The sequence below is a fragment of the Brachyhypopomus gauderio genome, chromosome 21 (assembly GCF_052324685.1).
Source record: "Brachyhypopomus gauderio isolate BG-103 chromosome 21, BGAUD_0.2, whole genome shotgun sequence".
Classification (NCBI taxonomy): Eukaryota; Metazoa; Chordata; class Actinopteri; order Gymnotiformes; family Hypopomidae; genus Brachyhypopomus; species Brachyhypopomus gauderio.
The window spans coordinates 5,016,697-5,044,196 of NC_135231.1; the positions used below are offsets into that span (position 1 = coordinate 5,016,697).

The 27,500-nt window shown below is 41.8% G+C and overlaps 3 protein-coding genes across 8 annotated transcripts in view; 2 read left to right on the forward strand and 1 right to left on the reverse strand.

Annotated features, from left to right (window-relative positions):
* dnmt3bb.1 (DNA (cytosine-5-)-methyltransferase 3 beta, duplicate b.1) overlaps nt 1-3,746 on the reverse strand; it is a 33,017-nt gene extending 29,271 nt beyond the window's left edge. The window contains exon 1 of the mRNA XM_076983871.1: nt 3,380-3,746. The gene's annotated coding sequence lies outside the window, so the exon portion shown is untranslated. The remainder of the gene's footprint in view (nt 1-3,379) is intronic.
* Nucleotides 3,747-4,020: 274 nt separating this feature from the next.
* commd7 (COMM domain containing 7) lies at nt 4,021-9,058 on the forward strand. The gene is made up of 9 exons (XM_076983874.1): nt 4,021-4,203; nt 5,714-5,767; nt 6,122-6,224; nt 6,585-6,641; nt 6,966-7,003; nt 7,113-7,203; nt 7,435-7,484; nt 8,052-8,100; nt 8,722-9,058. The coding sequence occupies exons 1-9, from the start codon at nt 4,120-4,122 to the stop codon at nt 8,796-8,798; spliced, it is 603 nt and encodes a 200-aa protein (XP_076839989.1). The 5' UTR covers nt 4,021-4,119; the 3' UTR covers nt 8,799-9,058.
* A 15,055-nt stretch (nt 9,059-24,113) lies between these two features.
* Nucleotides 24,114-27,500, forward strand: part of nol4lb (nucleolar protein 4-like b) — a 70,510-nt gene continuing 67,123 nt past the window's right edge. The window contains exons 1-3 of one of the 6 annotated variants that reach the window (XM_076984582.1): nt 24,116-24,357; nt 24,719-24,814; nt 24,929-25,313. In XM_076984582.1, coding sequence (XP_076840697.1) covers nt 24,984-25,313 — 330 coding nt within the window. In that variant the 5' untranslated portion in view covers nt 24,116-24,357; nt 24,719-24,814; nt 24,929-24,983. Of the gene's footprint in view, nt 25,314-27,500 lie in introns of all 6 variants that reach the window. The other 5 variants (XM_076984581.1, XM_076984579.1, XM_076984580.1 and 2 more) reach the window with 5 other exon arrangements.

The following is a 27,500-nucleotide window of genomic DNA, read 5'->3' on the forward strand; positions in this document are numbered from 1 at the left end:
TCATAAATAAATAAAAACAAAAACAACAACAATAAAAAAAAACAACAACATGGCATCGTAAACATTTCAGCTGCTGTTCATATTCGCAGATGTAAAACTATTTGTGGCAACCCCTGAGGTGAAAATTTGCTCCCCGTACACAGACGAACACGAGGACTGAATTAAAAGTCTGGGCAAGGATGAGAGAACTGGGGAGACATTGGGGAGATTCAACCTGTGAATTTCTCTACAGACCTCATGGCAGGTCTGTTAGGTCTTGCCGGGGCCGAGTTTGAGGTGTAACTCACTGATGTGTGAGACTGGCAGGTATGTGAAGGTCACAGAGCCCACTGACCTGAGAACACGCATCTCCCCTCCAGGAATGTTAATGGTAATGATTAACCCAGGTAAGGTCATTAGGAGCAGCTTATAGGGACCAACCTACAGCTGGGGCCCCATGTTTTTTTTACCTATGCAGACCCCATACAAAGAAGCTCCTTCTTATGAGTATATTATTCATGTCTTCAGTTGGTAAACAGACTTTTGCCAGATCTCCTAACCCAAGACATGAATAACAATTGGCAGTGTAAACACGTGAAGTCCCTCAGGAGAGCCAGGGTGGAGGATCATCACCACCGCCCAGAAGAACAATTCCACTCTCCTTGTCAATACAGCTGATCTCCAGGCCCCACCTCCTAATGACACGGCAGCAATGCCCCCAGTCCCACTGAAAGATGGCGGGCGAGATGAAGAGCTGCCGGGTTCGTGTGAGCGGCTCTAGGCCGTGCGGCAGAGCGGCTGTTGGAGTGGGAGCCGCTGTCCTTTGTGAGCGGCGACCGGGGCCATTTGGGTCTGGGCGGGGAAGCAGCCCACGTAAGTTGTGCCTGTGTGAATCTTAAGCTTCTTTCTCTTTCTCACACCCCTGTGAGGCTGCCTTTCCTTTAAAGCAGGAGGAAAGTTGCACATGTGCGCACTTATGGTACCTAAACAAGCCCGTATATGCAGCTGAAACACAGGACACGGGGGTTCCAGGTGCATCCTGCAAATAAGGGCAATATATACTAACACACAGACATCGCAAGCTCACATACACACTCACTCGCACACACATGTGTGCACACACACACCTACACACATGCTCTAACATGAGTGAGTGTGTATGTAGACACACACACATACATACACACGCACACACCAACCAGGACTGTTTAATTCTTCATATATTTCCATGAACACACAGGCACTACAGGACACACACACACACACACACACACACACACACACACACACAAACACTTTCTATGCCACACGGAGGGAGCGTCCATAAAGATGAATGAGTGAATGTGAGTGAATGTGAGAACACAAAGAGAGGCCACATCAAAGGTGAAAGCCTGAGTGACAGAGATTAGGGACTAAACCTAATGGGAGGGGGTTTCTGTGAATGTGTGTGTGTGTGTGTGTGTGTGTGTGTGTGTGTGTGTGTGTGTGTGTGTGTGTGTGTGTGTGTGTGTGTGTGTGTGTGTGTGTGTGTGCGTGTATAGGTGTGTGCATGTAGGTAGAAAGGTACTACAGAAAGCAAAACAGAGAATGAAACATTGAACGTACAGCTAAGGTCTTCTGGTGTAGTTCATAATCAAATCTCACTCAAAGATAACCTAAACGGAGAGATAACTACAAACCTGCACTTGCAGAATGCGGAATGTAACTGCCAATGCTGAACTGTGCATCATTTGTTACAATGTTTTTTTATTTTTAAATTCAAACCTAGATTTAAAAATGGCAGAAATTATCTGTCATGTTTACACTGGCAAGCCATGGAAAGGATAATTTTATGGACAGTGCTTTCTCTGCATAACCTGCCAATAATCTCCAGCAGTTTTCTGTGGGGGAAAACTGGATTCCTAGAAACAGTAATGCATTTTCACCCCAAACACAGATGAGCTACACTTCTCCACCTCAGTCTTATCAAACTCAAAGGGACATGCAGCCTGCTACAAGCCTCAACGCCCCATTAAACTTGAATGTCAACACAGAGATGACAATCTTCGAGGAACAAAACCATACCAATACGGCCTGTGATTAAAGGTACCTCCCCTAAACATTCCTGTACATTCCAGGAGCTGTCCTAAAGTGTATGATAAGCGCTCATTGTGGAAAATACCTTATTGAATGAGCATTGCACCTTGTCACTGTGAAATCTAATCCTACAGAATAAACATTTTCCCTTTATTCAATTTTCACGGCAACAATGCCAGATACCTGTGGCGCCTCCATGCTCTCACTACAGATAAGAGTGTGCGCGATGTAGAGGGGCCTTCGTCTGCACACCCGAAAACTGCAGCGCCCGCGAGCCCAAATCTGTGAGTCAGCTAGTGCACGAGCTCGGCTGTCCGTGTGAGTAACTGTTACAATGAGCCCGCGCAAAAAACCAAGTGACGGCACGACATTCCTGCGCGAGGCCCCGCTGGCGTTTAGCGCTTCTATCCTACCTAAACACCAAACTGACACGTGTTTAGAACATGATCACAGCACGCTTTTACTGCCCATAAATAGAAAACGCAGCTCGTTTTCAACCCACCATGGATTTCACCTGCCTAACGTTTTATTGAGGGAGCAGGTGTTTTCCTATTAAATAGCTTAAAAAAAATATTGAATAACATCTTAATACTTTCCACTTTGTTAGAATCGATTAATTGATTATGTGTCTTTTCTATAGGCTTTTTGCACTTTATTACACTGAATTATAATGATGTAGACTTATCAGCAGTGTAAAGCAAAAATAACTTTATGCTACAACAGAAATGCAACAATAACAGGCTACAACATGCGCTTCCTTTGCATACCGAAATTATACTTCACATGCGCTCGCGCTACTTCAGGATTTGTCGACATCATTAAAATTAAAATGTGAGAACACAAAGATTAAAATCGTGGCAAAAATATCGTTAAACTCTAAATTTACCATAAATTAAGCATTATTAAAACAAAAAAGCCCGACTGTATTGCATGGAAGAAACCGCAGCACACTTTCCATGCTCGAACCTTCACGAAACATCTGGGGAAAATGATGCAGTCGAGTTTATAATTAGCCCGAACATTCACGGAACTTCACATACAGATACAATAAAAATCACCTAGACTATCTATCCCATGCATGTCAACTTACGTAACCGTTTTTAAGAACATTCTTCTACCTGAACTACACACCCTGAGCCAACCGATTTGCTATTCCCTCGTGTAAAACACAATAACTAGTAAAGTGTCATAACTTTCAAGTTTTTTTACGTTAATAACACGAATAGCAGGCGACATGCAGGTGAGATATACCTTCAAACGCGTGAACTCTCACCGAGAGCGCGCAACGAGGAGGTCCGTGCAAAAAAAGGGGAATGAAACTTACCTGTTTCTGGAATGCTTGATTAAAGAAGTGCTACAACTAAGACTGACGAATCCTTTTCGATAGTCCAAAGGTTGCCGAAGGATCAAGATGAGTCACACTTCGCTCTTACACACGCATTTAAAGCCTTGGGGCGAATATGTAAATTGAGTCTCGTTCTCCGTTCGGTCTATTGCCCCAGTAGTCAGGCGTGACTTTTCCCGGGTCTCGAATCGCACTCTCACTAAGTGAAACTAGTTTTACTTTATCAGATTTAACCCCTTTCTGAACTCTTTCTTGTAACACCTGTCATCCCTTTACAGTATGACTATGTCTATGAAATCATAGTGAACGTTGTTTTTTTGCCCGTTGTAATGCTGCGTGATTCAAAAGCAGGTCTAGGACTAGAGACTGAAAAGACTGAAACCACAGCTGGACCGATGCGCTCGCCACTAAACCCACAAATCACTTTACGCTCAAATCACAGTGTGCGTAATACATTGTGACCCTCACATATAACGATCTATAAACGTACAAGAATTGTTTTAAATTATATTTAATATTTTTTTATAATAAATGTGTTTATTATTTGCACATTTGGGGGAACTTTGTCAGCCGAATAAGAGATCACCCCAAAACCACGGACGACGCCGATGTCGAAAGTGTTGATGTGAATCCCACGACTGACTAGTGTGCGGAAGTCTTGAACCAGATGTTAAAGGCGAACTACAGTAGACACAAACTTTACAGGCAAATTGAACAAAATGTTGCAGTTGCATTTTACTAAAGACACCTTGCCCGATAATGTGAGCAACGATTTCCAGACCTTGAATAAATTCAGTGAACAGGTAAGAGTTCAGTATTTCATTGCCGAATGTTTTCCTGTGGATAATCTATCTTAGCTATCTATGTTTAGCTATAAGCTAGCATGCTAAACCTAGTCGACTAGCTTCCTGTCTTCATTTATTTGAGGCGCTTAGACTTAACCTGCTGTACCTACGAGATTTAATTTATGAAGTGTATTTGACACAATGTGCTTATATTATTGTAAAAATGTTGTAAAATGAAGCGATAGCATTTGTCAGCACTTGAGCAACAAAGTCCACACATTCGTTCATTTCCCAGTTAGGTTAGTGGACACCTTACATTATTCATATTAAATAAACACGGGTGAATTGAACTGTGAGCTATATAAAAATAATATGCATCAATTGTCAGCTTGTGCTTAAAACCTAATTACATTTAAAAACATTTCAAAAGCAGCAGTTCTGACTCAAAATCCCAAGTGTCCTATAGGTACAGTAGTAGTAATACCAGATCCAGAGTGTTTTAATTTACATGCCACAAGCAGAGGTCAAACCTATTAGTGGCTTTATGATTGTTGACCTTTTTTTTGCTTTGCTGCTGTCACAGTCTTGTAATCCATATAGTACCTCTGTTACTATAGATTATATATAGGCCCTATATCCAATTTTAGGCCTTGTTCATTTGTATCAGGTCATTTGTATCAGAGCTATTAATATCACTATATTTGACCTTTCAGTACTTCTTAACCACAGAGTTAAACATGGACTAATTTTCCTGGTCCCAGTTCTCCAGATTCCTTTCAAGCATCCCATATGTTGCATCTCATTGTTTGCTCACTACAACCGTCACAGTTCAAAGTCCAGCGGGGGAGGGGGGAGTTAATGGCCACCCAAACAGCTCAAATCTCCAACAGAATTCTAGGTTGCTATAAATTCCAACCTATTATAAGTCATCAATTTGATGAACTAAAGAAAACTTGATCAAAATTACTCAAATATCCATATCTTTACTCATTTCCAAGCAAATGGATTAGATAGTTAATGTCAACTTAAACAAACAATCAGTCATATTGACTCCTCCAGTGGCAGCCTTTAGTTAAAGGTAAATGATGGAGAAAACAAAACATTGCAAATTTTTCTTGCACATTTCAGTTACATTTTACAGGTTTTTATCAAGGGTAGTCTTGACATTGTAATGGCACACATTGGTAATCATCCACAAGGATTAGGGTTACATACATTTCTCTCATAGCTGACATTAAAATGCATCATATATTTATGAGACCCCCTTGATATTAGCTGTGTCATTATAGTGACTGAAAAAGTCATGCATTTTCATATAGTGTTAAAATATGCTGAAAAAATTTTAAAATTTACTGATGTATGCTAAAATAATTTTAAAATTATTAAATATGTATTTGGCTATTACTTTTAGTTATAGTAGAAGTAGAAAGATTATCATTGGGTTAAATACCACTACACATTAATACATTGATAACTGTCCAATTTCTAATCTGTAAAGCCACTCAACTACACTCTCTGCTTCTTTCAGCAATTTGTGAGCTTGACTGATTTAATATACCAGTTCCTGCTAGAGCCCAAAGAGGTGAGTGATCTTTTTTTTGGTTAGTCTACAAGGACTGTCCCCTACTACACAACCAAGGATTTGCCTGCTGAGAAGAAGCAGAGTTGTATAATCCAGGTTCAGAAAGTAAAAGTCCTCACCAGGATTTGGCTCAAGCTTGCTAGATTTCTAATTAGTGCAATCCAGGTAAAATGAGTGGAATCAACACAATCCAGGAAGCCTGAGCAAAATCCTGGTGAGGACTTTTACTTTCTGAACCTGGATTATACAACTCTGAGAAGAAGTGTCCATTTATGTGCATTTGAGCTGTTGGAAATTTGAAATATGGAATTAGTGATTAATGTGCATGTGTGGTGTGTGTGTGCACATGCTCAGTCGGAGCGTTTCCTGGTGCAGCTGAGTGAGTTTGCAGGAGAGAATGGCATGGGGCCAGGTCCACTCAGAGGCCTAATGAAGAGTGTACTCTTACTTCCACACGGTAATGAGAAAACGAGGAAACCCCCTCCCAGCTCTTTCACCCACTCATAACCTCCAGCCTGAATTCTAGCCCATTGTCCCAGAAAGAGAGCGCTGCTATCTTATTGGTGAAGGAGACAACAGATACATTTTCCTGAACCTTAATCATGCTCTTTATGATGGCCCAGTATCAGTATCCCAACCAATTTGCTGGCCAGTGCATTATTTACTCAATTGACTGTTAATTATTAACATGGCCTAAAAGATCATCAAGTAGTTATACTATGGATGGCCAGATTTCCAAGTAAGCATTACTTTAGTAGCCCAGTCATTTTTCATCTAAGGGCTTTTTGAAACTCAAGAAGATTGTTCATTTTCTCAGGGGCTCTGAAGAAGAATCTGACAACTGAGAAAGTAAAGGAGGATCTGCTTACACTGGGTACGTCTTCCTGTACACTCTGTTTCACAACAAACCAGTAGTGACTGCTGCTTGTTCTGCTCAAACGCTGAAGGACGGGACTGATGGGAATGTAAACATCAGGAGCTCGACACACTGTTCATGGACAAATATGGAGAATGCCCAAGAAAGAGCTGCCAGTGTTTTTAATATTAGTCCAGCCAAGAAAAGAAGATTTTTTGAGCTCTTAAAACAAACAGGTGTAAATTTAGGTAATAATTAGGATATGTGGCTGTGTGAATTTCAAGAATCCCTGTAATGTTGAGTGTTTGCATGCATTTCTCATATTCTTATATTATTTTGTAGGGTTGAATGAAGACAAGGCAATTCACTTCTCTGATCAGGTATGTCATGATTATTATTTACAGAAACAGGCAGTGGCCTGCAAATTGGGCATGTGCCGTCTAAGACAGATTTATAGTGTTGGGTAATGTCTTTGTTTGCCTGTATCAGTGGAGGGTGCACTACCCAGTCTTGTCTAGGCTGGCAGTTGGACAGACGCTGATGGTCAACCAGTTGGTGGATATGGAGTGGAAGTTTGGTGGTAGGTTATTAACCTCTTGTATTGCATTTCTAACATCACTGCATCCCACATTTGGAACATTTTCCACCCTGGACAACTTGGCGGAATGTTCTGGAATTGTGCGGCTTCCTGGAGACCATTATGACCCAGTTGTTTCCTCTTTAATCAGCAATTGCTGATGATCTTAAACTTAGCTGAAGGGAAAAGCCGTTGCACGAGCACTGTGTATAAAACGTCTCCCTGCATTCACAGTCACTGTAGGAACGAGTGAGCTGCAGAAGGCCGGAAACATCTTCCTACAGGTAAAACATCTTCCCACGGGTAGAATATTTCACCGGCGTCCTCCACCAAAGCCAACCCGCCATGATTAACCGTGCTTTCATATGTGTCTGTTCTTATAACTGAACAAATGAAAAATGGTTTATCCATAAATAAAGAAAAATACCCATGTTATGAGTGAGGAAAGAAAAGACATGTAGGCAGCAGGCGTTAAAGAGAGAGAACATCCATATGATTGGCTGATCTCAGCTCTGCCTGCCCTGAAGACACGGAACACCACAAATGTATTTTGTGTGGTTGGTTACCGGAGGGTTTGTATGGATGCCAAGCGCACAGCTGCTTCCCTTTATCTCCACGTATCTCTCCCCCTCTTCCACTTGCCAGTCATTTGTCACTTGCACAAATGCCTCATGACCAGAGGGCTTGCTTTATCAGCTCTCTTCATTTGAACATTTTGAAAACAGGAGATGTTTTACAGCCCTCTCTTTTGCACATCCAACGGATAGTTTTTCAGTGGCTGATTTGCTTCATAAAGCATGTGTCTTGAGCAATGCTCACTGTTCTCATTCTGATTTTGTAATTCCCTGCAGCTTAAGCTCGTTGTCAGAAAAGGAAACGCCACAGAAAATGTTTACATGGGTAAGTTTTGTAATATTTTAACACGTTTTTAGTGGGACATCCCAGTAATTGAAACAGGAAGAGGCCTGATCCCATTCTGAGATTGGTCTGGCCTTTAGTTTTTGTATTGTTGGATTTGTTTCAAAGCAATTTTTGCATTACTTTATGAACATGTTTTTACATAGCTCACATTAAAAATTACATTAGAAATGAGAAATTCTAGGGTTCTGTTAAATAAATGTCTGGTCATATTGATATTTACAAATATAAAAACAGTAAATGTGCATATTTGGATTGTTTTAATATTTCATATGAAAACACAGTAAGGTAGTTCTACCTGACAATATTTCCTTTATGGCAATATTACTTTGTTTCTTATTTTTTACTCCACAATGTAACAATTTTTAGTTTGCATTAAATGGCAAACTACATTTAAACATTTTATTCATTTATTGCTAGATTACTCTTGTTTATTAAAATAGCCTATGTTGAAGTACAATTCAATGCCTGCCACATACTGATATTGGCATGAGCCTTGGAAGAATTCAGTACTAATTCTGTGTGTTCTGGCGTATGTTTTTGAGCTGGTTATTTGTGATGTGCGACAGTAAGTTGGATGTCTCTTCCTTTGTGTCCTTTCAGAACTGACCCTGCCCCAGTTCTATAATTTCCTTCATGAACTGGAACGGGCCAAAGCGTGTATGGACTGCTTCAGCTGAGGTGACGGAGCACTTTATAGTGGACCTCTCCAGTCAATATTCCCACTGAATCACAGAGACCTCTGAATGTGTGTGTGTGTATGTGTGAATGAATGTATTTTTAATGTATGTTTGTGAATGAGTGTACTAATGGTTTCATGCACAGAAAAGTTAATTCCATATTGATGGACGTTTGTTATAAAAATGAAGTATACTTTCTTTATTTTGCACTTTTCTCATAAATCTAACAAAATAAATCTCATTTAGCAAAGTAAAATTTACTTAATCTCTAATTTACTTTTCATCATTTATTTTCTCACCAGTGCATTTCAAGGGGATATATTAACAGAGCAAATTACTGATTAAATTACAAAGACTGCATATGCAATTATATTCATCCTTGTGCCTAAATGCATCTATTACCCAATTAGCCAAGCACTCAGGAATGAATTCATACACAATTATTTTTCTCTTCTGCAGTATGGAGTAGTGTCATCTGTCTGGAGATGGTATTTGTGCCCTGGGGGCCATTACTCAATAGAGAACTAGACAGAGCTTCACATTTGTCGTTTTCATAATTTTCTGTTTTTCTTTGACATTTCCTTGATGTTTCTTTCAGAACTGTGTGACTGCCGTTACCCTGAGACTCTCTGTTGCGTCTCTGCTCACTGTGGTCTCCATACCCCTCTCTGCCTCTGCCTCTCTCGCATGTCTGAACGCGTTCCACTGAATGCACTGCAGAATCAGGTGTGAGAGATTACGGGTTTCGTCAGTCCAATGACTGTGAGACAACAAATCAAGGAGAAAAGCTGAAGCAAAATGGGAAACAGATCTCCTCCCGTCCTCTCCTCCCGTCCTCTCCTCCCTTCCTCTCCCCTGTCTCACCCCTGTCTTCTTTCCCGTCCTCTCCCGTCTTTTTTCCCGCCTTCTCCCTGTCTGTCCCGTCTCACCCCGTCTCTCCCTCCTCCCTGCATCTCTTACCTTACTATCCTTTTCTGATGTCAACAGATGGCGGTCTCTTGTCGACCTTCTAAGAGGGCAGAACCTGGGGCTGTCGCACCAAGGCCTTGCTGACTATTTATGGCCTGGTGAGAAAACAATACCTGTTGGCCTGGTGTAGATACGGTCCCAGTTGGCCTGGTGTAGATACTGTCCCAGTTGGCCTGTTGTTAATACAGTACCAGTCAAAAGTTGGGACACACTTCACTGAATGTATGTCGTAAATGCATTTCAATCTAATGGTTTGTGCTTACATTTGTTGCTATAACAAAAGGAAAAACGGTAGTTGATTTTCCAAGACAAAAAATTTGCACAAAAGCAAACAAAATTTTTTATGTCCCCTCAGCAAATCGTTTCTATTTTAAACTTCAGTCTCACCCATACATGTGCTCAGCATATGTGATGATGTCTTCAAGACATAGGTAACTGCTTTAAAGAATATAGCATACATGTATTCATTCTTTTAATGACTTCAATACTTTTCTGAAATGTAGAAAATAATAAAGTAATGTGTCCAAATTTTTGAAAGGCAGTGTACACGCTAAAAATGATCTCCTGAAGACCACATCACTATGGAATGTTATTTTGTCAGTCTTGAATTTTTTGTCAGGTAATGCTTGCTGTCTCCAGGAGACACTTACATTTGCGTGCTTGTTTGTGCAAGTGCACGTTGCGTTTTGGCCTGAGAGGAAATGAAGGATATGCAGAGACATCTACCGTTACACTGGAGTGAAAAGAGGAAGCTCTCTTCAAGAAAGCCCCTACAGCAACCGCTCAGATGTCACATGTGCACGGGGAGCTGAGACGGGATTCAAATGGCCACTCGTTACATGTGTCAGTCAATTTGATTTATACAGCGATTTTTTTTTTCTACAAAATGCATGGGTCCAAATCCCTAATGAGCAAACCGGGGGCTACAGTGGGAAGGAAAAACTAGGCGGGGATTAGGAAGAAACCTTGGGAGGACCAAGACTCAACGGAACCCATCCTCCACTGGGCAGCCCAGCTACTATTGGTCCATTTCTGTAGTTCTAGATGTAGGCCAAGCAGTCTCTCCAATGTGGATGTTGGATCTCTGGTAGGTGACAGTACCGGCGTGTCCACTGGACTCATCAACATGTCTGCTGGCAAGCCAGAGCATTTTCTAGGTGCTTGGTAGAAATGTAACCAAGATACAAAATGCAGGTTTAATATGTAAACATTGAATCAAACATCCATATACTGTATATAGCACACATGCCAGTGATTAGCATGTGGCTCCAGCAGGCTTTTCTATAGCAGCATAACTAAAGGGGCCTGGAGGTGACCACAGTCATGAGGGGGTCACACTGAGCCATTGCTTTACACCCAAATCATTGTCACAACTAGAGTGTATGCATGACATGTCTGGATGATGGCATCAATATCTCAGATTACCAGACGACTGGGGGCCTCAGAGCTCTACACCTTCATAAGAACTGGACGTTCTATAACGGGCTCTATAAGAGACGTTCTACCTCTGGCTGTAGTCCTTGCTCAATTTGGGAACTAAGAAATCCTGCATTTTGAGAACGCAGCAGGCGAGATGGGTACACTCAGATATTGTGGGCCAAGACCATGTAGCGCTTCTTTTTTAGAAGAATTAAAAATCAATTCGACATTTATCTGGGAGCCAGTGCAATGCAGAGAGAGCAGGACTAATGTAATTGAATTTTCTAGCCCTAGTTAGGACTCTGGCTGCAGCATTCTGTACGAGTTGGTGTTTCTTCAGGGACTTTTTAGAGCATCCAATTAAAAGCCCATTACAGTAGTCCAATCTTTATGAGACAAAAGCGAGGACCAGTTACTCTGCATCTGATAAGTAAATGTGTAAATGTCTCGGCTTGGCAATATTACGTAAATGGAAAAGGCAGCCTTGGTGATATTGCATATGTGTGTGTCAAATGAAAGATCAGAATCAATAGTGACACCTAAGCATTTTGCTGTAGATTTAGGTTTACTGCAAAATATTTAGGGTAAGAGGAATATTACACAAATTGCTTCTTGCACCTTTGGATCCAAGAAGTAACATGTCAGTCTTATCGTTATTTAGAAGAAGAAAATTAGACAACATCCATTTTTTTCCTGGTCTCAGTTGTCGATATTGGGAGTATTATTGACATCATCTGGATTGGAAGATACGTACAACTGAGTATCAACTGCATCACAATCTAAACTAATACAATGCATATGAATGATTGTGCCTTGTTTAGCATGTGTAATAAGAATAATATGGGGCCCAATACAGATCCTGGTGGGACACCATCTTTTACTTTTTCACAATATTATGTACAAGGATAAATTGGTGTGGATCTGTCAGGTAGGATTAGAACCAGGGGAGTGCTTGACCTCGTGCTAGTGTGTGTGCTTGCTGTAATACTACTACTACTATAATGCAATACTACTGTAGCAAGGAGCGTGCCAGAGCGCTGACTCTAGATCCCTCTGGCCCTCCGATGTAATACACAGCATGACATTTCCCTACATGCAAATCCTGAAAGTTACCCTGAAGGTCTGACTGTCTAGGTATGTACATCATGTCAAATTCCTCCACCTGCCCAGAAGGCAGTAATGTGGGTGACGGTGTGGGAGGTTCCTCCTGGGGCGGGAGGGGAGCACTGCAGCGGACTGTGGTTAGACGAGGCCTCACCGCGTGGTTCTTCATATCCTCTCGTTCGTCACGGTTCTAGCGATGCGTGAACAGAGGCAGCTCGAACATTGTCCCTGGCTCCGAGGCTCGGACCTGTCATCTGTCAACCGAGATGTTTCCAACTTGAATGGAGCCATTCCCAGTCAGCTGTAGCCTGGCCTGCTGAACAGCACAAGGCTTGACATGACAGGTGTGATAGAGTACATTGCACCACCTTCATGGTTTAATGAACTGTACAATTTAGTCTAATGCTTTCTGAATAAAAGGAGCCTTAGAGATTTGCTAACATAAGCCTTCCTTTAATCTCAACAGCTCAGATATGGAGAGTGGAGATTCATTAGAGAATGTGACTCTTTGAATAGAAGTTGACCTCCACGTTGAGACTTGTACAACTCTGGTATATGACCTTTAAATTCTTGCTAACCCAAATAAAATAGGGTGTAGAAATGAAGGACGTCTATCTGTTGACCGGTAAAAGACCATTTGATGAGCAGTAGCATATGCTGAATAATATTGTTGAATAGCTTCTTTGGTTTCTGGCTCTCAGTATTAAGGTAATGCCTTAACGGACACACAGATTCAGTGTTATATCGCCGGTGGATGGCGCCAGAGCTAGCGAACTAGTAACGTATTGAATCATATATGTGGATCTGAGGTAAATAAACTGGATATTTTTTTTCGGCGTGAGATATCGGAAGTGTGGCGTGAGAGCGTGTGAAAACGGTCAAATGCGTGTGTCTCACGCTCAATGCGTGAGAGTTGGCAACCCTGTCAATGCTTCTGTTCAGCACAGCTCCCATGCACAGTATTATAGCCCTGGTGGCTAAGACATGCAAAGTTTGAATCAGTCTGATTTTGGTTGCAGTAGGTATAACTAGTGGGTTAGCTAGCGTTTAACTAGCGTTAAAGAGATCCCAAATGGAGATGGAAAATAGATTTGGGTATTGTGAGCTGAGCCGTTGGTGGCAGTGGGAGAACTTCTCTGTGATGGCAGCCTCAGTCATGAAGAAAAGGCTTATGTACAGTTCAATAAGTTCACCAAGGGGTGTAGCCAAACGGGCCCAGGCAGTGGTGGCGGAGATAAACACACACACACTATTCCTGGCTTCCCACGTCCACAGCGTGTGGTTTTGAACAGGAAGTGAGCTCAACCTGCACGGTGGTGTCTTCCTCTTTGGTCCGCAGCTCTGTCCCGGTTGTTGACTGCATGTGAGCTGCTCTTCCTCCTCCTCCTCCTCCTCCTCCTCTCCCTCCACCTTCTTCATTTGAGCTTGTGTGGGCTTTTGGGCCGGCTACTAGCAAACTCACTTTTCCAGCCCGGGGCCAGTACACGCGTGTACACATACGCGCACCTGCACACAAAACCTTTCGATCCTCTTTTTCCACACTGGGGCTATAATTGATGGCTTCTCTCTGTTGCTCCCTGCAGGGGCAGACCGCAACGCTCACACTGCCATGCACACTGGGCCACTCAGCAGCCAAAGGGGTTTCCTGCAGTATTTCACGCCAGACAGAGCTGCTCTAATCTGGTAAGAGCAGGCAGCAATAAGGGGCCTCCCTGGCGGAAAGGGGGTCCCCACTTGTGGTCCTGAGACAAGTGGGATAAGTGAAGCTTCCGGAGCCCATAGACAGATGTGCAAGTGCAATGCTGGTGCATTTTAAATTTTCACATTGAGTTTCTCTTTTTTTTCTCATTCACTTGTCATTCCACACATTGTAAATGACCAGAATTTTGCTTTTGGATGTGACGATATCCGTGAGTATTTAAGTTATTGCTATTTGTGTTGCTCTACGCCTTGATATCATCCCAGTACGAGGGTACCGCTCTAATCCTCATCTGTTGTTTGCTCCTGTTACTTAGTTACCACTCACCTAAGCTCCAGCCTCTCATGTTGCCCTGGCAACCATGCCCGTCCCATTGTTTCTTCTCTGCTAGTGTACCAGGCCTATCCCAAGGCTGACCCCTCCCCCAACTCTCTCTCTTTCCTCCCTTCTTCCTTTCCTGCACTCTGTCTTTTTGTCTCTCTCCTCCCCTCCCTTGGGCCTGCTGTTGTAGTTAAGGGGGTAGGGTACAGTAATAGAACCACACAAACACCCACAATGCTCTTGTAACCATTCCTCTTACTGTTGGTTTATTAATATAATTCTTTGAAGATGTGTGGACCTAGTAAACCTGTATACTGTCATTTTACCAAACCTTACCATGCACAGGACATAAGCAATGAAATTGGAGAAGGAATGGTGGCACATAACGTAAGAATAATGACGCATAACATAAAGATCATATCACACCACGAGTTGGCAACACGTCTCTACTTTGGCTTCCTGCGTATAGGTTTCTAAGTCTGCAAATAGGTACAGCGGTCGCTAGGGGGCGCCACAGACCACAGGCTGCGCTTTAATTGGGTAGAGAATTTTTCTCAAGTATGAGTCATAATGTGCACTCAGCACTCAGACCAGAGAGAAATAAAGAAGTAACAAGAATAAAGTGGAGAAGGTCAAAGATGTTGCGGAAGAAAGACACATGACTGTGGCAGAGTCGAAGAGTGGGAAAGAGGAAGAGAGGAGTTTTAAGTTGAGATGGAGGTCATCAAGGTGAAGCCCGGGTACAGCTGTGGGGAGTTAGCTGCTCAGATATGAGAGAGGAAGAGACAGCAAGTAGTTATATTTGGTCTGATGGCCTTAAATAACTTAACAAGACAGCAGCAAGGGAGGAAAGACCAAACCAAACCAACCTGTAGACTGTACAGAATACTTTCACACATCCACCATTAAATCTCCGTCGAGCTTCAGCAGAGTGGAGGTACAGGAGCAGAGGGAGGTTCATAGTTTCTCTGTTTTGGCAACGTTTTGTTACAATAGTTCTGGATTGGACAAGGGATCATACCTCTGAACCATCGGTGCTTAAGTGAAATGATGTTGAACCATTTCCCATATGGATCATTGCTCCATAGAAAGCAATTGTGGAAATCCACAACACATGCTCACCCAATACTATATTGTACTACACAAGAGTATAACCACTATATGGCATCACATCAGAAAGATCTAGAGAGGAGATTCTGTCATTTGATCTATTCAGACCAATACTGGTAGATTTGAGGTGGTAGATCTCATACTGTGAAATAAACAGAAAAAAAATCATTATGAGTGTCAAAACATGTTGATTTGTAAAGGACCAGGAGAGGAGAACCAGGCAAGTATCAGTAAGGAAGTATGAGGCCAATGAAGCAGGCCTTCACACACTGGGTTTTTAAGTAATGACTTAATTATTTCCCATTATTCTTCCTATATTTCTTTATTTCTCTCTTTCATGCCCCCCTCCCCCAACATACATGGGTCTTCTTGGTAGCTACAATGATAGTGCTAAGATGACCCAAGACTTCAAGGTGAAAGGTCAGGTGAGTCAATAAAACACAGAGACAGACTTACTGAAGCCCAGAAAAGACTTGTACCTCTCTGTTCCTTTTGGTTGTCCTTGTCCAAGGAGCATGCGTATCCGTGTTTCAGTTACTTAGACTAAATATGTCCCTGTGTTAAGAGTTGTCAAAATCATCAACTGTTGCTTTTATGTTTTTTCCACTAATTCAGCCTTCAGTTTTTACTTCAAGAGAAGGACATGCGCAAAGAGGCCCAGAGAAGAGCCAAACTCGCCCAGACACCTGTCGCCTGTAGTGATGTGTTCGGGCTCAACACTGACCCGCTTTCTGAAGTCTGGCAAGACCAGAATAAGAGCAGAGCTTGCCATTACTATTTTGGAACACGTTTTCATAAACCACACACACAGCTGCCTGTGTGACTGCTGTTTATTGTTCATCATATCATATCTATGTCAATATACATGTACCTATCAAATCATATCTGTATCATGTCAGACCTCTATCAGGTGATATCTCTATCATATATCTGTCATGTCATGTCATTTCTATCATATATCTCTGTCATGTCATATATCAAATCATATCTTTATCATGTATATGACATCATATATCTCTTTCATATCTATCATGTCATATCTCTATCACATTTATCATGTCATATCTATCATATAAATCAATCAATCAATCAAATTTTATTTATATAGCGATTTTTACAACAGTTGTTGTCACAAAGCAGCTTTACAAGTGTCCGAGTCCTAGTCCCCAGCGAGCAAGCCAAGGGCGACGATATCATGTCATACCTCTATCATTTCTCTATCATGTCATACCTATATCATATCTCTATCATATCTATCATGTCATATCTATCATTTCATATCTATCATATCTCTATCATGTCATATCTCTATCATGTCATATCTATAATATCTCTATCATGTAATATCTCTCATATCTATCATGTCATATCTATCATATCTCTATCATATCTATCATGTCATATCTATCATATCTCTATCATGTCATATCTCTATCATGTCATATCTATAATATCTCTATCATGTAATATCTCTATCATATCTATCATGTCATATCTATCATATCTCTATCATATCATATCTCTATCATATCTATCATGTCATATCTATCATATCTCTATCATGTCATATCTCTATCATGTCATATCTATAATATCTCTATCATGTAATATCTCTATCATATCTATCATGTCATATCTATAATATCTCTATCATATCATATCTCTATCATATCTATCATGTCATATCTATCATATCTCTATCATGTCATATCTCTATCATGTCATATCTATAATATCTCTATCATGTAATATCTCTATCATATCTATCATGTCATATCTATCATATCTCTATCATATCATATCTCTATCATATCTATCATGTCATATCTATCATATCTCTATCTATCATATCTATCATGTCATATCTATAATATCTCTATCATATCATATCTCTATCATATCTATCATGTCATATATATCATATCTCTATCATATCATATCTCTATCTATCATATCTATCATGTCATATCTATAATATCTCTATCATATCATACCTCTATCATATCTATCATGTCATATCTATCATTTCATATCTATCATATCTCTATCATGTCATATCTATAATATCTCTATCATATCATATCTCTATAATATCTATCATGTCATATCTATCATATCTCTATCACATCATATCTCTATCTATCATATCTATCATGTCATATCTATAATATATCTATCATATCTATCATGTCATATCTATCATATCTCTATCTATCATATCTATCATGTCATATCTATAATATCTCTATCATATCATATCTCTATCATATCTATCATGTCATATCTATCATATCTCTATCATATCATATCTCTATCATATCTATCATGTCATATCTATCATATCTCTATCATATCATATCTCTGCTCCTGATTAAGTTCTCTGGGGCTGACAATAAAGGAGTTGACTTGCCACTTCTTGATGCTTCCTCCTCCTACTGTAAGAATCAAAATATAATCACAAATGGTCTCACCTCTCTCTCTCTGTCTGTCTGTCTCTCTCTCTCCCCATCTCTGTCTCTTTCTTCATCTATCTGTCTCTCCCCATCTCTCTCTGGGATGTGCCTTCGCTGCACTACGGAGGCTCCAGCCTGTCAACAGCACGTCTTTGTACACAGCTGAAGGACAGGCTGGAGATCTCATATCGCCCGTGTGAGCTTCCTCGGTGAGACCTCCACCTTGGCGGGGGTTGCTGGGAGGTACACCTGAGTACGGGGCCAACCCAGCGCTGGGACGCTGAGGTTGTGCGAGAGAGAGAGAGAGAGAACACAAGCGCCCCTGCCCCCCCACTGTGTCTCTCCCCCTCTCCCCCTCTCTCCATCTCTCCGCTGTGTGCGGAGGAGTGCTCCAGGTCTTGCACTTTTAAAGTGGTTGCCATGGAGATGCCTGGACTATGCTCTGCTAGCTTTAGTATGGTTGTTGCAGTCCTGCCTGGGGGTTGACCTGTAGAAACCAGACACACTGCATATTAAACAGCGGGGTGGGTCCTTGACTATTGCTTTTATCATTTTACAATTAGAATCGCTTTGAGAGGTTAGAATGTAAGATTTCTGCGTTTTCTCGATATAGAAAGTGCGGCCGCTAACCGCGACTATAAGAAAAATAGTCCCAATCAAATAGGCCCAATCTCAGTTTACAAAGTTGTATAGCAGATTACTATGCACATCATTGTGGGTTTTGTAGTTTGCCACCATATGAGTTTAACAGCATTCATACATTTCAAGTGCATTCCAGGCCTGTGGTGGCTCCAGGCACCGTCTTGATTACAGAAGATGGATTGCAGATCATTAAATAGCTATTACAGCAGTGTAGAGACTTAGGACAGAACAATAATGAGGTGCAATGTTGGGGATCGATGGGTGTTTGGCTGCTGGCTGCTTCAAGTGTCTCATTCTGCCCTAGTTTTGCAATGTAATATTATGCAATGATATGCATTGTTAATGCAATGGCCATAAAACACTGAACTGAACTTGTGCCTTTCGTGTTGAGTAAAGAATTACAACTGCAGATTCCAAATATTGCTAAGGTATAACCACCTCATACGACATATTCCTTAGAATCAGATCATTTCATGAAGTACATGCAAGCTTGCCGCTACAAGGTACCTGGTTTAACCCCAAGCCAACATCTGCCACCATATAACTAGTACTGCAATACTGTCACAATGAGATCAAATCTGTGATAGTGCATTTGCACTTTTGTGCAGAATGAGATGGCTACTTTGACAGCCATGGTAAAGATTTTAGTGTTTACCTTTGGACTGCTCTCAAAAGCCGCCTTTGCAACCTCAACCTACACAATGGGCCAAGATTCATCTGGATTCTTTATTGGCAGCCACGTGCTAAAACACACCAAATAGGCACCAAATGGCTCATGTGACAATAACACAGTAAGCCGTCGGCCATGTGTGACGCTTGTAACGATCCGGCCTCGGTTTTCTGTCAAAAACAACGAGAGAGAAGCGATGGAGATCGGTGAAGCGACGTTGTGCCCATCTGAGTGACTGATGTTGTCTGAAGTGATGTTCATACAACTACAATCAACCACTACTGTGAACGTTAGCTTTCCTAAGGATTTGGTCACATCCATGAGACATGAGGGATGAGGGAATCCCCATTTAAATGTCGCTTGTGTCAAATTTCAGTTACAACTCACCAGCATTGAACAAAACACGGTACTGAGTTAATCAAACGTATTTTCAGTTCATGTTGGGTACTAGAAAGAGCCTGTTTGTAATGATCCTATTAAAACTAGGGAATCTCATCTCAGTAGTGATTACAGACAGGTCAGATTAAATAAAGGACACGTAAGACAATTTGATCATTGTTTAATGGTAACAATCACTGGGTCTGCACATAGTGATCTGGAATTACTGCCAATGTCCAGTCACTCGTGCAGTAGCTGTGCACAGCTGGTTTTGATGTTAGGAGTGGAATCTCTTGAGACGTTTTTGTTTGCACGTTGCTCCACTTCCGTTTTCACCCTTGTCTGTATGACTGTTAGTTTGACTGTATGTTAATATTACTGTCTGTTAGTTTGACTGTCCGTTAGTTTGACTATCTTTTAGATTGACTTTTAGTTTGACTGTTAGTATGAATGTCAGATTGTTAATTTGACTGTTAGTATGACTTGGTATGAATGTCTGTTGGTATGACTGTTAGTTTGACTGTTAGATTGACTATGTTATCACTGTCAGTTTGACTGTCTGATAGATTGACTGTCTGTTATTTTGAGTGTGTTAGTATGACTGTCTGTTAGAATGACAGTATGTTAGTTTGACTGTCTATTAGTTTGACTGTCTGTTAGATTGACTGTTAGTATGCCTGCCTGTTAGTATGTCTGTTAGTTTGACTATTTGACTGTCTGTTAAATTGACTCTTAGTATTATTGTCTGTTAGATTGACTGTGTTATGACTGTAAGACTGTCTGATAGTATGGCTGTCTGTTAGTATGTCGGTTAGTTTGACTATTAGTTTGACTGTCTGTTAGTATGACTGTTAGTTTGACTGTCTTTTAGATTGACTGTTAGATTGACTGTCTGTTAGTTTGACTGTTAGTATGACCATCTGTTAGTGTGTTAATATGACTGTGTTAGTATGACTGTATGTTATTTTGACTGTCTATTAGTTTGACTGTCTGTTAGATTGACTGACTGTTAGAATGACTGCCTGTTAGTATGTCTGTTAGTTTGACTGTTAGTATGAATGTCTTTTAGATTGACTGACCGTTAGTATGACTGTCAAAATTGACTGTCTGTTAATTTGACTGTTAGTATGACTGTTAGACAGGTAGTCTGTTAACTGTTAGTTTGACTGTCTGTTAATATTACTGTCTGTTAGTTTGACTGTTAGTATGACTGTTAGACTGTCTATTAGTTTGACTGTTAGTATGACTATTAGTATGACTGTCTGCTAGTTTGGATGTCTGTTAGATTGACTTTTAGTATGACTGTATGTTAGTTTGACTGTTAGTATGACTGTTAGATTGACTGTTAGTTTGACTGTCTGTATGACTGTGTTAGTTTGACTGTTAGATTGACTGTCTGTTATCACTGTCAGTTTGACTGTCTGTTAGATTGACTGTTAGTATGACTGTCTTAGTATGACTAGATTGACTTTCTGTTTGTATGACTGTTAGTTTGACTGTTAGATTGACTGTCTGTTATCACTCAGTTTGACTGTTAGTATGACTATGTTAGTTTAACTGTTTATTAGTTTGACTGTATGTTAGATTGACTGTTAGTATGACTGTTAGATTGACTGTGTTATGACTGTCAGACTGTCTGTTAGTATGACTGTCAAAATTGACTGTTAATTTGACTGTTAGTATGACTGTTAGTATGACTGTTAGACAAGTAGTCTATTAACTGTTTATCTGTTAATATTACTGTCTGTTAGTTTGACTGTCTGTTAGTTTGACTGTCTTTTAGATTGACTGTTAGTTTGTCTGTCTGTTAGTATGACTGTCAGATTGTTAATTTGACTGTTTGTATGACTGTTAGTTTGACTGTTAGATTGACTGTCTGTTATCACTTAGTTTGACTGTTAGTATGACTGTGTTAGTATGAATGTTAGTCTGACTGTAAGTTTGACTGTGTTAATATGACTCTGTTTGTTTGACTATCTTTTAGATTGACTGTCTGTGCTGGGATAGTGCTGCATGTGTTGAACACTCCAAAATGAATGTAGAACCCTGATTTGTAATACCAGAAAACAGGCACAGGCAGAGTACCTGAATGCACACACACACACACACACACACACACACACACACACACACACACACACACACAGAGAGAGAGAGAGAGAGAGAGAGAGAGAGAGAGAGAGAGAGAGAGAGAGAGAGAGAGAGAGAGAGAGAGAGAGAGAGAGAGAGAGAAACAACTCTTCTCCATAGCACACTGTAGGCAATGCACCCACAGCCTTTACTAAATACTGCCATCATAGCAACAGATAGACTTAACTACCTACATTTTTTTTGGGCAAACACAGACAGACATATACAGACCTAGGCAAACAAAGAATTGAATGGAAGTCACTTTTGTTTGTGTCTATGAAGACATGTTCTTATTGATTCTTGAACATAGTTCTTTTTTAGATGAAACACACAGCCTTTATGGTCAGAGCAACCATCTCACTTCAGGACAAACAAACATTTTTTCACTAGCTTTAAATAATTCGGTTTAACTTCCGAAGCAGTGTTGTAGGTTACTGACTGCATACTTTCCTGCAGTCTGAATGCTGTCTGTATCGCTGTAGGGAGTACCATACCCATCCTCTCCTTCAGCGGTGGAACATGTCAAGTGACCTGCTCATGACAGGAATCACAGTAAACCCTCTACCGGCAGCGTGTGCCCAGATTTTGGAGGCCCGTCAGCCCCGTTTACAGGACGTCCGTACATGCACCAGCATTCATGCTTAGTAGAGGAATTCAAACGAATGTTTTAAACCATATGAGCAAACAAGAAGTAATTGGTTTTGAAAATCATCCCAGTTCTTAAATCCACAGAACACCGGGACTACTCACACAGGCTAGCGGTTGTGATTTCGACAGACAGGGTGACACGGTGTTTTGCAGAACAGACACGAGTGGGCTAACCACAGATGACTGACCACTCTCGGGCAGGCTCATGCTTCTCTGTCGGGCCGGCTGGGCAACAAAAAGCTTTTAAAAAGGGGAAAAGAAGGCAGGGAGGGAGACGGTAAAGTTTTGAAACCCACTTTCACTTCCCAAAGTGAGAGGCTATTTCGATGCAACCCTGCTGTCAGGCGGTTTTTGCCCTGGAGGACTCTGTGTTTTGTCACGGGTTGTGGGTTGGCAGACAGTGTCCATGGAGCAGTTCGTTACAACCGTCCCATGGGGAAGTGTCTCCAAATGGGGTTTTGTCTTAAATTCATTTGTAATTGAAGTTCAGTCATAAGTGTAAGTGGCAGTAAAGGATCAGCCAACACTTTACACGACTTTCTGGGTAGCTATTCGAAAGGCAATCACTTTGAATATTCATGTAAACAGGTATTGGTGCTTGGGTCTTAATAATGAAAGGGGGACCCTCTGGGCAAATTAGGTTTTAACAGAAAGTGGATTCATGTCAATGCATCCAAACCCCCCACCCCCTCCTATCCCAAAAAACCTTGCCACCTTTAAGGACTTAATATAAGGACAATTATCCAGTTCAGAAACACAGAGAATAGAGGAACCCATTTAATTATCTTAATTTTCTAATTGAGAATTTATTATTAATTACATGTTGTTTCAAATTTTAAGCAAATAGAGTAAAATGTTACCAAGTGCTTCACATACTTCTCCATACTGAAATAATGAATTTTGTTCACAATACCTTATTTGTAAGTATGCTGCTGACCCACAGTAATATTGTTTCTGTTTGACTTTTCCACTAAATATGTGAGAGAAAGAGGAGGCAGGTTCTCCTTACACAATAGTGCCTTGTATGGTCTTGTATATTAGACGTTTCTTTTTCCATGGAGATGTACCTGTTTGTATTTCAACGTAACTGTTCCATTAAGGGTCCATACCTGGTTTTGCTTTTTTTGTCTTGTCAGAATAGGAGATCAAGGGTCATTTAAACTGTACAGGTGTTCAGATGGACTTGATGAACAGAGTCTTACAAATATGTAGTAGCCTACGTTAAAAAAAATACACTTGTTTGGTTTGTAGACCAACTTTTAAAACTAGGAACATCCAATTCTTCCTGACACCTACAAGACATTTATTTTGAACTCGAATTTAATGCTAATTTGCAATTGTTCCTCAAGACCTTGTTTGCACCAAAAGATCAAAGTCTGAACTAAAGTCTGTAAAGATGTAATTTTTTGTAAATTATGCCTTCTCGTTGAAGATTATGCACAGGTGAGAGCGAGTGAATGAATGTGTGTAGCATCCGCTTTTAAAAAAATGGGGGGAAGGGGGGGGGGTGGACCACGCTGACGGTCTAAAGAAAACAGTTTAACCGACAAACGTGTTGAAAACACGCAGCTGATGTGATCTTGGCAAACACGTCAGCTCCAGTAACCAGCGCCCACCTACCCGCAGCCAGCTGTTTATCAACACCGAACTTCATGTCAGTGTAAAGGGTGTTTAAATTTCCCCGTGTGAAATTGATGGCAGTTAAATTATCCGCCCCCTGCGCTAAAAGCGAACTCGAAAAACTCTCTTAAAAAAAAAAAAACACCATCCAGTCGTTTCAATGATGGGACGGTCCACGTCTTTGTGTGTGCATCTGGGTCGCTTCGTGACAGGAGCACTTCCTGTATTTTAGCACCCGGTCCCACCACCGCGAGCAACGCTCATGACACTCATGACTTCATATTTTACATGATATTTCAGCATATACTCCAGAGTGGACCCCATTTTCCATCTGACGACTGTTCTGGGTTCTCTGGTCGGACAGACCTCGGGCTGGGACAGTCATTCTAACAGGTGGTAAGCGATTTCAGGTGGTTCCGAGGGGGGGGGGGGGGTGTGCTGGGTTATCTCACCCAGCCTACGTCGCTGCATCTGCCCAACCAGCTCGGGAGCCCGAACAAAGGCCACTTAACCATTAATTTGACAGCTAGCGTCGCAATCTGACATTTTTTCCCACCCCGAACATGTATTTTGTTTAGTTAAATTTGAGCATGTGTATTTAAAAGGACTGACCCGTCTGGTTTTAATTGGCTGGGGGATCTGGGCTGCAGCATACAGGTGGGAGATACAGGCTGCACGTTTTTGTAGGACGGCCCCCTCCCTCGGTTCCTCTCGGGGGATATTGGGACCGACATTTGTTTGTTATCCTCTGGGACAGGCGGAGAAACGGCTCAGCAAACAGGTGTGAGGACACAGACGCGCAGAGACGGACTACGGGCTCGTTGTGCAGACGGGATACACCTATTTCAACGAGGTAGCAGCTCGTCCGGACGCACAGCCCAATATCTTACTCAAAGGGGACGTTGGGAACTGGACCGTGACAGATTTGGGTTTAGCTTATTTTGATACCCACTCTTTCCACTTGAAGGAGCTGGGAGTTTTGAGAGAGAGAGAGAGAGAGAGAGAAAGAGACGGAGGCAGACATGTCAACGAAGAAACAGAACGCGGATTTGTCAAAAAGGAGCGTCGAGGTGTCCGAATCGGAACCGTTGGGTGGGTTTCAGGACTGGTGCCTCCGTACTTACGGCGACTCCGGCAAAACCAAGACCGTCACGCGGCGTAAATACAACAAAATCCTACAGACGCTCTTACAAAGTGAAGACTCGGATGCATACATGGACAGCAACCACATCAACGCCAAATTTAAGTTCTGGGTGAAATCCAAAGGGTTCCAAGTCAGGAACAGTGACGGGCAACAAGATAAGAGCGGAGCGTCGGAGAGACCGGTTCTGTACGTGCCCATCAAGGCAACGGTGAGCACAAGTGTTTCCCCCCCTTGTTCGTCTTACCTCATGACCGAATGCGTAATAGCCCCCACATTTGCCTATGCAAATATATTTTTGAGCCAGTCGCGCAAAGGCACGCACAATGGCACACACGCGTGCACCAACCTTTAAACTGTAAACCCCAAATTAATTCTCATCCCTCTCCTTTTAACAGCCTCGCGGGTTCGCGGGCTCGCGGGCGCTGCTAGCTCGCGCGCGCTCCGGTCCAAATTCAGTGCACGGCAGTCGTGTCCCCTCGCACGGTGCTCTGTAACAGTTGCGTGTGCCCTCCATAATCAAAGTCTTTTAAGCCATTCTGAATCCTTAATAATCACGGCATGTGTCTTTTTAATGCCACTAAATTCAATGAAATTGCAAAAGACAAAACATTATATATATATATATATATATATATATATATATATATATATATATATATATATAATTGTATTGTGTAAATATCAAGTCTGCTAATGTTAGTTTGTTGGTTTTCATTGAGGCAGTACTGTCCCACTGAGTGATCACATAGCGAGTGCGCGCCTGTCATGTCGACGTCCACCAGATCGCCTTTTTAGCTGTGCCTCAGGACGCACGAGAGCGCACCTCATAATTAATACGAATCAAAGACGCCTGGCTGAAATTCGCTTATTTGCTAATTCAGTTTCATGTATAGGTTAAATATGACTAATTTACTCTTTCCAAGGCGGGCGCCGTCACAAAATGACTTTTAATGTGCATAATGGCTGTCCAAAGAACTCCGACAAACGTCCCGGGATCGAACACGTTTTGATATAATATTTACGCTAGATATTTCGTGATATATTTAGTTTTCTTGTACTATTTGTACATTATGTACATTATTTCTTGTAATGTAACTTGGGCAGCGTATTGTACATGCTGTGCATGCAGTATGCAATATGACCGAACTTCAGAACTGGGTACAGAATTCTAATGACGAAACAAATTGATCAGACTGTATGAGGTGGAGATGAATTAGACGTGAACACTGGAAAAGCCCAGACACACCTGCTGGGCAGTTATTTGACTCAACTCCCCTGCACAGTGAGACTGTGTTGACCTGGCATTACAGACAAATCACTTTGTGTGTGTGTGTGTGTGTGTGTGTGTGTGTGTGTGCGGGCGGGCGGGGGGCACACACACATACAAGAAGGCAGGGGATCAGACTATAAAAACGGAAAACAGTACAGTCCAAACAGATTAATCTCCTTGCTAATTTAGCACAGAAGGAAAGATACATCTTTCTTTCTTTTACCCTTACTGCACCCCCAATGATGAAGTGGCTGCCCCAGATTTGCTCAGCCAATCTCTCTCTCTCTCTCTCTCTCTCTCTCTCTCTCTCTCTCTCTCTCTCTCTCTCTCTCTCTCTCTCTCCTCTCTCTCTCTCTCTCTCTCTCGCTCCATCCCTCTCCCACTCTCGTCCTCTCTCCCTGTTCATCCCTCTTTCTCCACTCCCCAATTGACTTCAATTAGGCCCTCTGAGTGAGCTGAATGGGACATTCGGCAGGGATAATGGACAATCTTGTCACTGCCTGTTACCGCTGTTACACAAACACACAAACATCCACACAGCAGGTGACCACCTTGGAGCTTGATTGACAGCTCGGGGTCGCTCGGGGCTGTCTTGTACCTGCTGTAGCACAGATGCAGTGCAAGTGATCGTTGTTGACCCTTACAACTGCACTGCATATCACCTTAGAGGTTTGGCCACTGTCATCATCCACTGTATTACTGAATCGCCAGGAGTTTTAGGTTCATTTGTGCAGATGTTGGGCATTCTTTGTCGTGTCTGTGCTTGTGTGTGTGTGTGTGTGTGTGTGTGTGTGTGTGTGTGTGTGTGTGTGTGTGTGTGTGTGTTAGTGCACACTGATCTCAAATACAGAGAGATAATAATCAGTCTCAGGATCCTGACTGTCACTGTGGTTCCAGAGTTGCCTTTGGGCCGTGAGTGTAGACTCTTGCTGTTTGATGCATCTTGTCTCCTTCCTGCAACCAGTGATGCTAAATTGTGGGTTAAAATAACAGAAGTGAATATGATCGGGGCCATCACTGCCAAACCGGGGGAAAAAAACCCCCAGATTTCCAGTTTGAGATGCTACTTCCGATTTCGGGTCTGCCCCGTTCGGAAGTGTGCGTGTGGGTGGCTGGCGCTGCCTG

Excerpts from the sequence above, each read along its gene's own strand:
- commd7 (XM_076983874.1), top strand. The coding sequence starts at position 4,120 with ATGTTGCAGTTGCATTTTACTAAAGACACCTTGCCCGATAATGTGAGC. Across the intron at positions 6,225-6,584 it reads TGTACTCTTACTTCCACACG|GGGCTCTGAAGAAGAATCTG; the intron begins GTAATGAGAAAA and ends TCATTTTCTCAG. Across the intron at positions 6,642-6,965 it reads GGAGGATCTGCTTACACTGG|GGTTGAATGAAGACAAGGCA; the intron begins GTACGTCTTCCT and ends ATTATTTTGTAG.